The sequence below is a fragment of the Oncorhynchus nerka genome, linkage group LG21, assembly GCF_034236695.1.
Source record: "Oncorhynchus nerka isolate Pitt River linkage group LG21, Oner_Uvic_2.0, whole genome shotgun sequence".
In the NCBI taxonomy this organism is placed as follows: Eukaryota; Metazoa; Chordata; class Actinopteri; order Salmoniformes; family Salmonidae; genus Oncorhynchus; species Oncorhynchus nerka.
In genome coordinates this window covers 28034937-28049760 of record NC_088416.1, presented here as the reverse complement: position 1 = coordinate 28049760, position 14824 = coordinate 28034937, and the positions used below count along the sequence as shown (strand labels likewise).

The 14824-nt window shown below is 47.6% G+C and overlaps 1 protein-coding gene across 1 annotated transcript in view; it reads left to right on the top strand.

The window, feature by feature from the left end:
• The window catches only part of col5a3a (collagen, type V, alpha 3a), a 102500-nt gene that overhangs the window by 31199 nt on the left and 56477 nt on the right, over positions 1–14824 (top strand). The window contains exons 9-17 of the mRNA XM_065006505.1: positions 49–102; positions 314–355; positions 1069–1131; positions 3926–4000; positions 4679–4762; positions 4875–4931; positions 5140–5193; positions 9822–9875; positions 10142–10195. Of these exons, the coding sequence (XP_064862577.1) occupies positions 49–102; positions 314–355; positions 1069–1131; positions 3926–4000; positions 4679–4762; positions 4875–4931; positions 5140–5193; positions 9822–9875; positions 10142–10195 (537 nt within the window). The remainder of the gene's footprint in view (positions 1–48; positions 103–313; positions 356–1068; positions 1132–3925; positions 4001–4678; positions 4763–4874; positions 4932–5139; positions 5194–9821; positions 9876–10141; positions 10196–14824) is intronic.

The window sequence follows — 14824 nt, the reverse complement described above, 5'->3', positions numbered from 1 at the left end:
CACACGTCTGTTCATGTGTCTGTCCGTCTGTGTCTGTCTGTGCCTCAGGCCAGTGGCAGAGCACTGAAAGGAGAGAAGGGAGAGCCTGCCATCGTTGAACCGGTGAGCTTGAGTATTCAGACATAATATTGCTCATGGAAATCCATTTTAGGCCCTTAAGATTTTATTTTAGGATTTTTCTTTCAAGTCGGTGTTTTGTTCATGTAATCTTTATGGCTCTATAAAGACTATATGGAGTATTTATGTTGAAACATCTCTGGTATGTACTGAATGTGTTTATATCTCATTGGCATATCTCTGTGATGTTGTGCAGGGTACACTGGTGGAGGGAGCAGTCGGCCCCCCAGGACAGGAGGTAAAACCCCTGCTCCAAGTCATTACCACTACATCATATTACATTGATACTACATTGAAACTACATTGAAACTACATTGATACTACATTGAAACTACATTGATCCTACATTGATCCTACATTGATACTACATTCATAACTATTACTCCATTGTATTGCCCACAGTGTTACTACATTGATCCTACATTGATACTACATTGAAACTACATTGATAGTACATTGATATTACATTGAAACTACATTGAAACTACATTGAAATTACATTGAAATTAAATTGAAACTACATTGAAACTACATTCATACTACATTTAAACTACATTGAAACTACATTGATACTACATTCATAACTATTACTCCATTGTATTGCCCACAGTGTTACTACATTGATCCTACATTGATACTACATTGAAACTACATCGATAGTACATTGATATTACATTGAAACTACATTGAAACTACATTGAAACTACATTGATACTACATTGATATTACATTGAAACTACATTGAAACTACATTCATACTACATTTAAACTACATTGAAACTACATTGAAACTACATTGATACTACATTGATACTACATTGATATTACATTGATACTACATTGATATTACATTGAAACTACATTGAAACCACATTGATAGCTATTACTCCATTGTATTGCCCATATTGATACTATGGACCAGTGCTGATTGACTGTGTGTTTATTCTCCAGGGTATTCCAGGTGGACCAGGACCAATGGGCCCCCGAGGACCCAGTGGAGACCCAGGTGATTTGGTGAGTATCCACACCCGTGGAGTATTGACCCATAGTGGACTATCCTCTGGGACAGTATGACCACATTTAGGGTCCACAGGGACTGTCCTCTGGGACAGTATGACCACAGTTAGGGACCACCGGGACTGTCCTCTGGGACAGTATGACCACAGTCAGGGTCCACAGGGACTGTCCACAGGGACTGTCCACAGTTAGGGTCCACAGGGACTGTCCTCTGGGACAGTGTGTCCACAGTTAGGGTTCACAGGGACTGTCCTCTGGGACAGTGTGACCACAGTCAGGGTTCACAGGGACTGTCCTCTGGGACAGTGTGACCACAGTCAGGGTTCACAGGGACTGTCCTCTGGGACAGTATGACCATAGTCAGGGTTCACAGGGACTGTCCTCTGGGACAGTGTGACCACAGTCAGGGTTCACAGGGACTGTCCTCTGGGACAGTGTGACCCACAGGGTCAGGGTTCTGGGACAGGGACTGTCCTCTGGGACAGTGTGACCACAGTCAGGGTTCACAGGGACTGTCCTCTGGGAAAGTGTGACCACAGTCAGGGTTCACAGGGACTGTCCTCTGGGACAGTGTGACCACAGTCAGGGTCCACAGGGACTGTCCTCTGGGACAGTGTGACCACAGTCAGGGTCCACAGGGACTGTCCTCTGGGACAGTATGACCATAGTCAGGGTCCACAGGGACTGTCCTCTGGGACAGTGTGACCACAGTCAGGGTTCACAGGGACTGTCCTCTGGGAAAGTGTGACCACAGTCAGGGTTCACAGGGACTGTCCTCTGGGACAGTGTGACCACAGTCAGGGTCCACAGGGACTGTCCTCTGGGACAGTGTGACCACAGTCAGGGTCCACAGGGACTGTCCTCTGGGACAGTATGACCATAGTCAGGGTCCACAGGGACTGTCCTCTGGGACAGTGTGACTATAGTCAGGGTCCACAGGGACTGTCCTCTGGGACAGTGTGACTATAGTCAGGGTCCACAGGGACTGTCCTCTGGGACAGTATGACCATAGTCAGGGTCCACAGGGACTGTCCTCTGGGTTTGACCGTAACCACAGATTGACCACAGCCTACACAAACAGGTCAGGTATGCTGTGACCTCACTGTGGTCTTGACCGTAACCTTCCTGGGCTTAAGGGACTAAAGGACTGGTGATGACTCGTGTGTGGGTTCGACCTAATTCTCTCTGTTGGACTGTGTGTGTGTGTATGTGCATGCCTTTGTGTGTTTGTGTTCCCTCCCTGAAAACCGCCTCGCTCCCACAGACACAAACCAACAGATGCTCAGTCGTCTCTAGTGATCTAAAGGATTTTTAATGATGTTGTTGTAGTTGAAAAACGTGGAGGTCTTCTAGGTTTCATCTCAAATCAAACACATCAAATCAAAGCAGATCAGAAGCAAATGTATAAACAGTGTTCCATAATCCTGCCTATCTACAATATTTCATCTTCATTGTTTGTTATGCCTTACAGTATACAACAGTATTCTCAGTGTGACAGATACAGCAATAAAGGTTCCTATTGAGCCTTTGTCTCTGCTGCAGAGAGTCTACGTGATTGTCAGTTTGGGATTAGCTCTAATTCTTTATGAGGTGCTTATGGGTACATTAGGCTTCTGATAGGGGCATCAAGCGAAAAATCATAAACTGTTTCCCCTCCTCTCTAGAGACAAGCTAATTGATATGAACCTAAGAGTGAGTGACATGCCCTCTGGAACTGAAGCAGAGGTTGTTTTAACAGAGATTGGATTTTAGGGATCATTCTCATGTGTTTAGCCTTATATCGACATTGGAACACTCCCACTGTACATACTTGTGTTTATAGGCCTATAATGCACATACTTGTGTTTACAGGTCTGTACTGTACATACTTGTGTTTATAGGCCTATAATGTACATACTTGTGTTTACAGGCCTGTATTGTACATACTTGTGTTTATAGGCCTATAATGTACATACTTGTGATTACAGGCCTGTATTGTACATACTTGTGTTTACAGGCCTGTACTGTACATATTTGTGTTTACAGGCCTATAATGTACATACTTGTGTTTACAGGCCTGTATTTACATACTTGTGTTTACAGGTCTGTACTGAACATACTTGTGTTTACAGGCCTGTACTGTACATATTTGTGTTTACAGGCCTATAATGTACATACTTGTGTTTACAGGCCTGTACTGTACATACTTGTGTTTACAGGCCTATAATGTACATACTTGTGTTTACAGGCCTGTACTGAACATACTTGTGTTTACAGGCCTGTATTTACATACTTGTGTTTACAGGTCTGTACTGAACATACTTGTGTTTACAGGCCTGTATTGTACATATTTGTGTTTACAGGCCTATAATGTACATACTTGTGTTTACAGGCCTGTACTGTACATACTTGTGTTTACAGGCCTGTACTGTACATACTTGTGTTTACAGGCCTATAATGTACATACTTGTGTTTACAGGCCTGTATTGTACATACTTGTGTTTACAGGCCTGTACTGTACATACTTTTGTTTACAGGCCTATAATGTACATACTTGTGTTTACAGGCCTGTACTGTACATACTTGTGTTTACAGGCCTGTACTGTACATACTTGTGCTTACAGGCCTATAATGTACATACTTGTGTTTACAGGCCTATAATGTACATACTTGTGTTTACAGGTCTGTATTGAACATACTTGTGTTTACAGGCCTGTATTGTACATACTTGTGTTGTTTACTGTATAAAAACCTCATACAGTCATGACTAGTATCCTGACTCCCTCCCTCTCTCTCCCTTTGTCTCTCTCAGGGTCCTCCAGGACGTCCTGGTTTAGCTGGGGTTGATGGGATACCTGGTCCTCCAGGAACAATGCTGATGTTACCAGTAAGAATGAGATAAAACTCTCATTATTTAAACTTCCTTCAGCTGAACACACTCTCATTTTCAGTTCCCATTGACTATGGCTGAATCCCAAATCACTCCCTTCCCCTCTGGCCACAATTTGAGCGTTCACGCGTGCCTCCCCCATTTGCACAAGTGTCCAATAGCTGAGGGAGAGAAAATGATCGAAGGTGTAGGGGCTAATTAGACCCTCAGATAGCAGGGCTGCAGGCTTCAGGGCTGCAGGCTTTACTATCCTGACACGCACTGAAATATTTTTGTAGCATGTGCAATTTCATACGAAAGAGATGTGCCTGATTATATGCCACATGCATCTGTTTGAACTCTTACTGAGGTTTATATCTTGTAAAACGACAGGAGGGATTTGTTCGTTTGAATTTCATGCTGTTTTATTATTTAAAAGTGAAACATGAGTTGCATCATTCAGGTCAAGAGTGTGCCCAGGGAGAGCCCTCCGAGGGAGTTGGTAGGGGTGTGGGGGGTGGTTTGGGGATTCCCCACATGTGAAGCTGTCCTGAGGGAGGGCAGTGACAGCTCTGAGCCACTAGGTGGAGCTGTGAGATTGAATGCTGATGAGGCCAGGTTAAATCTACATCGTGTATTCCCATAGATTTATACTGCGTGTATTTAGGTTGATCACTCTACCCCTTTCTCATGTAGTTCCAACATGGTGGTGATTCTCAGAAGGGGCCTGTGGTGTCGGCCCAGGAGGCCCAGGCTCAGGCCATCCTGCAGCAGACCAAGGTAACGTCCACCTGTCCACTACAACTATAACCTGGAACATCATTACTGCTTTTACATTACAAATGAGCCTTAACTTATCTAACCATGTCCTTCTTACCCTTGTTTATTCCAGATGTCGTTGAAGGGACCCCCAGGTCCACTGGGTCTTACAGGGCGACCCGGCCCACTGGTAGGATACCCACCTAGTTCAAACCAAAGGCCACAATCTTAAATTCTACCTTATTCTCTATCTACACCTGGCAGATACTCCCATATCTACAGTCCACCACAACCACATTGACCACAGCCCATTTTGTCTTCATGCACATACAAACACTCAGCAGTCTGATCATCACTAATGTGACCTAACAGGATTTTCTTTATATCTCTGTGTTTAGGGTCTTACTGGTCCCTCTGGACTTAAAGGTGACGCTGGAGATCATGGCCCCAGGGTAAGAGGATATTCTATTTTGACTTGCTACCACAGAGCAGTAAAGATCCATTTAGATTTTGATGTATCCTGCTGGTCTCACTCTCTCTCTGTCCCTCTCTCTGTCCGTCTCTCTGTCCCCCCCCCCCCCTCTTCATCTCTCTCCTCCTTCTCTCCCCCTCTCTCTGTCTATCTTTCTCTCTCCTCCTCCCCCTCTCTCTGTCTATTCTCTCCCTTCTCCTCCTCCCCCTCTCTCTGTCTATCTTTCTCTCTCCTCCTCCCCCTCTCTCTGTCTATCTTTCTCTCTCCTCCTCCTCCCCCCTCTCTCTGTCCCTCTCTCTGTCCTCCCCCTCCCTCTTCATCTCTCTCCTCCTTCTCTCCCCCTCTCTCTGTCTATCTTTTCTCTCCTCCTTCTCTCTCTCTCTCTCTCTCTCTCTCTCTCTCTCTCTCTCTCTCCTCCCCTTTCTTTGTCTATCTCTCTCTCCCCCTCTCTCTGTCTATTCTCTCTCCTCCTCCTCCTCTATTCTCTCTCTCTCTCCCTCTCTCTGTCTATTCTCTCTCTCCCCCTCCTCCCTCTCTCTGTCTATTCTCTCTCTCCCCCTCTCTCTGTCTATTCTCTCTCCCCCTCCTCCTCTATTCTCTCTCTCTCTCCCTCTCTCTGTCTATTCTCTCTCTCCCCCTCCTCCCTCTCTCTGTCTATTCTCTTTCTCCTCCTCCTCTATTCTCTCTCTCTCTCCTCTCTCTGTCTATTCTCTCTCTCCCCCTCCTCCCTCTCTCTGTCTCTTCTCTCTCTCCCCTCCTCCCTCTCTCTGTCTATTCTCTCTCTCCCCCTCCTCCCTCTCTCTGTCTATTCTCTCTCTCCCCCTCCTCCCTCTCTCTGTCTATTCTCTCTCTCTCCCCCTCCTCCCTCTCTCTGTCTATTCTCTCTCTCCCCCCTCTCTGTCTATTCTCTCTCCTCCTCCTCCTCTATTCTCTCTCTCTCCCTCTCTCTGTCTATTCTCTCTCTCCCCCTCCTCCCTCTCTCTGTCTATTCTCTCTCTCCCCCTCCTCCCTCTCTCTGTCTATTCTCTCTCTCTCCCCTCCCCCTCTCTCTGTCTATTCTCTCTCCTCCTCCTCCTCTATTCTCTCTCTCTCTCCCTCTCTCTGTCTATTCTCTCTCTCCCCTCCTCCCTCTCTCTGTCTATTCTCTTTCTCCTCCTCCCCTCGCTATGTCTATAATTTCTCTCATCCTCCTCCGCCCCTCGCTCTGTCTCTTCTCTCTCTCTCATCCTCCCTCTCCCCTCGCTATGTCTATTCTCTCTTCTCCTCCTCCTCCTCCTCCTCCTCCTCCTCCCCTCTCTGTCTGTTCTCTCTCTCTCTCCTCCTCCTCCTTTCTCTGTCTATTCTCTCTCTCTCCTCCTCCTCCCCCTCTCTGTCTATTCTCTCTCTCTCCTCCTCCCCTCTCTCTGTCTATTCTCTATCTCTCCTCCTCCTCCCCTTCTCTGTCTATTCTCTCTCTCTCCTCCTCCCTCTCTCTGTCTATTCTCTCTCTCTCCTCCTCCTCCCCCTCTCTCTGTCTATTCTCTATCTCTCCTCCTCCCCTCTCTCTGTCTATTCTCTCTCTCTCCTCCTCCTCCCCCTTTCTCTGTCTATTCTCTCTCTCTTCTCCTCCTCCCCCCTCTCTGTCTATTCTCTTTCTCCTCCTCCCTCTCTCTGTCTATTCTCTCTCCTCCTCCTCCTCTCTCTCTCTCTCTCTTCTCTCTCTCTCTCCCCCTCCTCCCTCTCTCTGTCTATTCTCTCTCTCCCCCCCTCTCTCTGTCTATTCTCTCTCCTCCTCCTCCTCTATTCTCTCTCTCTCTCTCCCTCTCTCTGTCTATTCTCTCTCTCCCCTCCTCCCTCTCTCTGTCTATTCTCTCTCTCCCCCTCCTCCCTCTCTCTGTCTATTCTCTCTCTCCCCCTCCTCCCTCTCTCTGTCTATTCTCTTTCTCCTCCTCCTCTATTCTCTCTCTCTCTCCCTATCTCTGTCTATTCTCTCTCTCCCCTCCTCCCTCTCTCTGTCTATTCTCTCTCTCCCCCTCCTCCCTCTCTCTGTCTATTCTCTCTCTCCCCCTCCTCCCTCTCTCTGTCTATTCTCTTTCTCCTCCTCCTCTATTCTCTCTCTCTCTCCCTCTCTCTGTCTATTCTCTCTCTCTCTCCCTCTCTCTGTCTATTCTCTCTCTCTCCCTCTCTCTGTCTATTCTCTCTCTCCCCCTCCTCCCTCTCTCTGTCTATTCTCTCTCTCCCTCTCCTCCCTCTCTCTGTCTATTCTCTCTCTCCCCCTCCTCCCTCTCTCTGTCTATTCTCTCTCTCCCCCTCCTCCCTCTCTCTGTCTATTCTCTCTCTCTCCCCCTCCTCCCTCTCTCTGTCTATTCTCTCTCTCCCCCTCTCTCTGTCTATTCTCTCTCCTCCTCCTCCTCTATTCTCTCTCTCTCTCCCTCTCTCTGTCTATTCTCTCTCTCTCCCTCCTCCCTCTCTCTGTCTATTCTCTCTCTCCCCCTCCTCCCCTCTCTCTGTCTATTCTCTTTCTCCTCCTCCCCTCGCTATGTCTATAATTTCTCTCATCCTCCTCCGCCCTTCGCTATGTCTATTCTCTCTCCTCCTCCTCCTTCCCCCTCTCTGTCTCTTTCTCTCTCTCATCCTCCTCCTCCCCTCGCTATGTCTATTCTCTCTTCTCCTCCTCCTCCTCCTCCTCCCCCTCTCTGTCTGTTCTCTCTCTCTCTCCTCCTCCTCCTTTCTCTGTCTATTCTCTATCTCTCCTCCTCCCCTCTCTCTGTCTATTCTCTCTCTCTCCTCCTCCTCCCCTTTCTCTGTCTATTCTCTCTCTCTTCTCCTCCTCCCCCTCTCTCTGTCTATTCTCTCTCTCTCCTCCTCCTCCCCTCTCTCTGTCTATTCTCTCTCTCCTCCTCCTCCTCCCCCTCTCTCTGTCTATTCTCTCTCTCTCCTCCTCCTCCCCTCTCTCTGTCTATTCTCTCTCTCTCCTCCTCCTCCCTCTCTCTGTCTATTCTCTCTCTCCTCCTCCTCCCCTCTCTCTGTCTATTCTCTCTCTCTCCTCCTCCCCCTCTCTCTGTCTATTCTCTTTCCCTCCTCCCCCTTCCCCCTCTCTGTCTATTCTCTCGCTCTCCTCCTCCCCCTCTCTCTGTCTATTCTCTTTCTCCTCCTCCCCCTTCCCCCTCTCTGTCTATTCTCTCTCTCTCCTCCTCCCCCTCTCTCTGTCTATTCTCTTTCTCCTCCTCCCCCTCTCTCTGTCTATTCTCTCTCTCATCCTCCTCCTTCCCCTCTCTGTCTATTCTCTCTCTCTCCTCCTCCCCCTCTCTCTGTCTATTCTCTTTCTCCCTCCCCCTCTCTCTGTCTATTCTCTCTCTCTCTCCTCCTCCTTCCCCTCTCTGTCTATTCTCTCTCTCTCCTCCTCCTTCCCCCTCTCTGTCTATTCTCTCTCTCCTCCTCCCCCTCTCTCTGTCTATTCTCTTTCTCCTCCTCCCCCCTCTCTCTGTCTATTCTCTCTCTCTCTCCTCCTCCTTCCCCCTCTCTGTCTATTCTCTCTCTCTCTCCTCCTCCTTCCCCCTCTCTGTCTATTCTCTCTCTCATCCTCCTCCTTCCCCCTCTCTGTCTATTCTCTCTCTCTCCTCCTCCCCCTCTCTCTGTCTATTCTCTCTCTCTCCTCCTCCTCCCTCTCTCTGTCTATTCTCTTTCTCCTCCTCCCCCTCTCTCTGTCTATTCTCTCTCTCTCTCCTCCTCCTTCCCCCTCTCTGTCTATTCTCTCTCTCTCTCCTCCTCCCTCTCTCTGTCTATTCTCTTTCTCCTCCTCCCCCTCTCTCTGTCTATTCTCTCTCTCTCCTCCTCCTCCTTCTCCCTCTCTGTCTATTCTCTCTCTCTCCTCCTCCTCCCTCTCTCTGTCTATTCTCTTTCTCTCCTCCTCCTCCCCCTCTCTGTCTATTCTCTCTCTCTCCTCCTCCTCCCTCTCTCTGTCTATTCTCTTTCTCCTCCTCCCCCTCTCTCTGTCTATTCTCTCTCTCTCCTCCTCCTCCTTCTCCCTCTCTGCCTATTCTCTCTCTCTCCTCCTCCTCCCTCTCTCTGTCTATTCTCTCTCTCTCCTCCTCCTCCCCTCTCTCTGTCTATTCTCTCTCTCTCCTCCTCCCCTCTCTCTGTCTATTCTCTTTCTCCTCCTCCCCCTTCCCCTCTCTGTCTATTCTCTCTCTCTCCTCCTCCCCCTCTCTCTGTCTATTCTCTCTCTCTCCTCCTCCCCCTCTCTGTCTATTCTCTCTCTCCTCCTCCTCCCCCTCTCTCTGTCTATTCTCTTTCTCCTCCTCCTCCTTCCCCTCTCTGTCTATTCTCTCTCTCTCCTCCTCCCCTCTCTCTGTCTATTTTTCTCTCTCCTCCCCCTCCCCCTCTCTCTGTCTATTCTCTTTCTCCTCCTCCTCCTTCCCCCTCTCTGTCTATTCTCTCTCTCTCCTCCTCCCCCTCTCTCTGTCTATTCTCTCTCTCCTCCTCCTCCCCCTCTCTCTGTCTATTCTCTTTCTCCTCCTCCTCCTTCCCCCTCTCTGTCTATTCTCTCTCTCTCCTCCTCCTCCTCCCCTCGCTATGTCTATTCTCTCTCTCCTCCTCCCCCCTCTCTCTCTGTCTATTCTTTCTCAGGGTCCCCATGGTACCCCAGGTCCTGCAGGACTCAACGGGAAGTTAGGAAAGAGGGTGAGACTTCTTAGTGAGCTGTGTGACATTGTCGTCATGCTCCAGATACCCAACTGTGGACTGTAACTCTATACAGATGTTCTGAACTGTTGTTGTACTCTTTGATCAGATACAACCAACTGTTACTACAACACGTCTTTTCTCTCTCGCCTGGCCTGTCCATTCATTGACAGTAGTGTCAGTGGTAGTGTGTAGGTTATAAGTGTTAGAGTGTGCTGTGTCCCTGGCAGATGGCTGTGTTACTTTGTATGTGTGTCCTCTCCTAGGGCCGGGCCGGAACGGATGGAGGGCGTGGAGCACCGGGGGAGACGGGGGGAAAAGTAAGCTTCCTAAAATCACATTTCATCACAGTGCAGTGGGTGAAAATCAGAGTAAATTGTGTTAAGGCAGAACCTCAGCTGCTCAAGTGTGTTTGTGTGTAGTGTACTGTACCTGCACAGTGGATAGTGTGTGTGTGTGTAGTGTACTGTACCTGCACAGTGGATAGTGTGTTTGTGTGTAGTGTACTGTACCTGCACAGTGGATAGTGTGTGTGTGTGTAGTGTACTGTACCTGCACAGTGGATAGTGTGTTTGTGTGTAGTGTACTGTACCTGCACAGTGGATAGTGTGTGTGTGTAGTGTACTGTACCTGCACAGTGGATAGTGTGTTTGTGTGTAGTGTACTGTACCTGCACAGTGGAGTGTGTTTGTGTGTAGTGTACTGTATCTGTGTGTGTGTGTAGTGTACTGTACCTGCACAGTGGAGTGTGTTTGTGTGTTTGTGTGTAGTGTACTGTACCTGTACCTGCACAGTGGATAGTGTGTGTGTGTGTAGTGTACTGTACCTGCACAGTGGATAGTGTGTTTGTGTGTAGTGTACTGTATCTGCACAGTGGATAGTGTGTTTGTGTGTAGTGTACTGTACCTGCACAGTGGATAGTGTGTGTGTGTAGTGTACTGTACCTGCACAGTGGATAGTGTGTTTGTGTGTAGTGTACTGTACCTGCACAGTGGATAGTGTGTGTGTGTAGTGTACTGTACCTGCACAGTGGATAGTGTGTGTGTGTGTAGTGTACTGTACCTGCACAGTGGATAGTGTGTTTGTGTGTAGTGTACTGTACCTGCACAGTGGATAGTGTGTGTGTGTGTAGTGTACTGTACCTGCACAGTGGATAGTGTGTGTGTGTGTAGTGTACTGTACCTGCACAGTGGATAGTGTGTGTGTGTGTAGTGTACTGTACCTGCACAGTGGATAGTGTGTGTGTGTGTAGTGTACTGTACCTGCACAGTGGATAGTGTGTGTGTAGTGTACTGTACCTGCACAGTGGATAGTGTGTGTGTGTGTAGTGTACTGTACCTGCACAGTGGATAGTGTGTTTGTGTGTAGTGTACTGTACCTGCACAGTGGATAGTGTGTTTGTGTGTAGTGTACTGTACCTGCACAGTGGATAGTGTGTTTGTGTGTAGTGTACTGTACCTGCACAGTGGATAGTGTGTTTGTGTGTAGTGTACTGTACCTGCACAGTGGATAGTGTGTGTGTGTGTAGTGTACTGTACCAGTGGCACAGTGGATAGTGTGTGTTGTGTGTGTAGTGTACTGTACCTGCACAGTGGATAGTGTGTTTGTGTGTAGTGTACTGTACCTGCACAGTGGATAGTGTGTTTGTGTGTAGTGTACTGTACCTGCACAGTGGATAGTGTGTGTGTGTGTAGTGTACTGTACCTGCACAGTGGATAGTGTGTTTGTGTGTAGTGTACTGTACCTGCACAGTGGATAGTGTGTGTGTGTGTAGTGTACTGTACCTGCACAGTGGATAGTGTGTTTGTGTGTAGTGTACTGTACCTGCACAGTGGATAGTGTGTTTGTGTGTAGTGTACTGTACCTGCACAGTGGATAGTGTGTGAGTGTACTGTACCTGCACAGTGGATAGTGTGTTGTGTGTAGTGTACTGTACCTGCACAGTGGATAGTGTGTGTGTGTGTAGTGTACTGTACCTGCACAGTGGATAGTGTGTTTGTGTGTAGTGTACTGTACCTGCACAGTGGATAGTGTGTTTGTGTGTAGTGTACTGTACCTGCACAGTGGATACTGTACCTGCACAGTGTGTGTGTGTGTAGTGTACTGTACCTGCACAGTGGATAGTGTGTGTGTGTGTAGTGTACTGTACCTGCACAGTGGATAGTGTGTTTGTGTGTAGTGTACTGTATCTGCACAGTGGATAGTGTGTTTGTGTGTAGTGTACTGTACCTGCACAGTGGATAGTGTGTGTGTGTGTAGTGTACTGTACCTGCACAGTGGATAGTGTGTTTGTGTGTAGTGTACTGTACCTGCACAGTGGATAGTGTGTGTGTGTGTAGTGTACTGTACCTGCACAGTGGATAGTGTGTTTGTGTGTAGTGTACTGTACCTGCACAGTGGATAGTGTGTACTTTGTGTAGTGTACTGTGTACTGTACCTGCACAGTGGATAGTGTGTTTGTGTGTAGTGTACTGTACCTGCACAGTGGATAGTGTGTTTGTGTGTAGTGTACTGTACCTGCACAGTGGATAGTGTGTGTGTGTGTAGTGTACTGTACATGCACAGTGGATAGTGTGTTTGTGTGTAGTGTACTGTACCTGCACAGTGGATAGTGTGTTTGTGTGTAGTGTACTGTACCTGCAGTGGACAGTGGATACTGTATCTGCACAGTGGATAGTGTGTGTGTGTAGTGTACTGTACCTGCACAGTGGATAGTGTGTTGTGTGTGTAGTGTACTGTACCTGCACAGTGGATAGTGTGTGTTTGTGTGTAGTGTACTGTACCTGCACAGTGGATAGTGTTGATAGTGTGTTTGTGTGTAGTGTACTGTACCTGCACAGTGGATAGTGTGTGTGTGTGTAGTGTACTGTACCTGCACAGTGGATAGTGTGTGTGTGTGTAGTGTACTGTACCTGCACAGTGGATAGTGTGTGTGTGTGTGTGTAGTGTACTGTACCTGCACAGTGGATAGTGTGTGTGTGTGTAGTGTACTGTACCTGCACAGTGGATAGTTTGTTTGTGTGTAGTGTACTGTACCTGCACAGTGGATAGTGTGTGTGTGTGTAGTGTACTGTACCTGCACAGTGGATAGTGTGTTTGTGTGTAGTGTACTGTACCTGCACAGTGGATAGTGTGTGTGTGTGTAGTGTACTGTACCTGCACAGTGGATAGTGTGTGTGTGTGTAGTGTACTGTACCTGTACAGTGGATAGTGTGTTTGTGTGTAGTGTACTGTACCTGCACAGTGGATAGTGTGTGTGTAGTGTACCTGCACAGTGGATAGTGTGTGTGTGTGTAGTACCTGCACAGTGGATAGTTTGTTTGTGTGTAGTGTACTGTACCTGCACAGTGGATAGTGTGTTTGTGTGTAGTGTACTGTATCTGCACAGTGGATAGTGTGTTTGTGTGTAGTGTACTGTACCTGCACAGTGGATAGTGTGTGTGTGTGTAGTGTACTGTACCTGCACAGTGGATAGTGTGTTTGTGTAGTGTACTGTACCTGCACAGTGGATAGTTTGTTTGTGTGTAGTGTACTGTACCTGCACAGTGGATAGTGTGTGTGTGTAGTGTACTGTACCTGTACAGTGGATAGTGTGTTTGTGTGTAGTGTACTGTACCTGCACAGTGGATAGTGTGTTTGTGTGTAGTGTACTGTACCTGCACAGTGGATAGTGTGTGTGTGTGTAGTGTACTGTACCTGCACAGTGGATAGTGTGTTTGTGTGTAGTGTACTGTACCTGCACAGTGGATAGTGTGTTTGTGTGTAGTGTACTGTACCTGCACAGTGGATAGTGTGTGTGTGTGTAGTGTACTGTACCTGCACAGTGGATAGTGTGTTTGTGTGTAGTGTACTGTACCTGCACAGTGGATAGTGTGTTTTTGTGTGTAGTGTACCTGCACAGTGGATACTAGTGTACCTGCACAGTGGATAGTGTGTGTGTGTAGTGTACTGTACCTGCACAGTGGATAGTGTGTGTGTGTAGTGTACTGTACCTGCACAGTGGATAGTGTGTTTGTGTGTAGTGTACTGTACCTGCACAGTGGATAGTGTGTGTGTGTAGTGTACTGTACCTGCACAGTGGATAGTGTGTTTGTGTGTAGTGTACTGTACCTGCACAGTGGATAGTTTGTTTGTGTGTAGTGTACTGTACCTGCACAGTGGATAGTGTGTTTGTGTGTAGTGTACTGTACCTGCACAGTGGATAGTGTGTTTGTGTGTAGTGTACTGTACCTGCACAGTGGATAGTGTGTGTGTGTGTACCTGTGTGAAGTGTGTTTGTGTGTAGTGTACTGTACCTGCACAGTGGATAGTGTGTGTGTGTGTAGTGTACTGTACCTGCATAGTGGATAGTGTGTGTTTGTGTGTAGTGTACTGTACCTGCACAGTGGATAGTGTGTTTGTGTGTAGTGTACTGTACCTGCACAGTGGATAGTGTACTGTGTGGTGTGTTTGTGTGTAGTGTACTGTACCTGCACAGTGGATAGTGTGTTTGTGTGTAGTGTACTGTACCTGCACAGTGGATAGTGTGTGTGTGTGTAGTGTACTGTACCTGCACAGTGGATAGTGTGTTTGTGTGTAGTGTACTGTACCTGCACAGTGGATAGTGTGTTTTGTGTGTGTAGTGTACTGTACCTGCACAGTGGATAGTGTGTTTGTGTGTAGTGTACTGTACCTGCACAGTGGATAGTGTGTGTGTGTGTAGTGTACTGTACCTGCACAGTGGATAGTGTGTTTGTGTGTAGTGTACTGTACCTGCACAGTGGATAGTGTGTTTGTGTGTAGTGTACTGTACCTGCACAGTGGATAGTGTGTGTGTGTGTAGTGTACTGTACCTGCACAGTGGATAGTGTGTTTGTACTGTACCTGCACAGTGGATAGTAGTGTACTGTACCTGCACAGTGGATAGTGTGTTTGTGTGTAGTGTACTGTACCTGCACAGTGGATAGTGT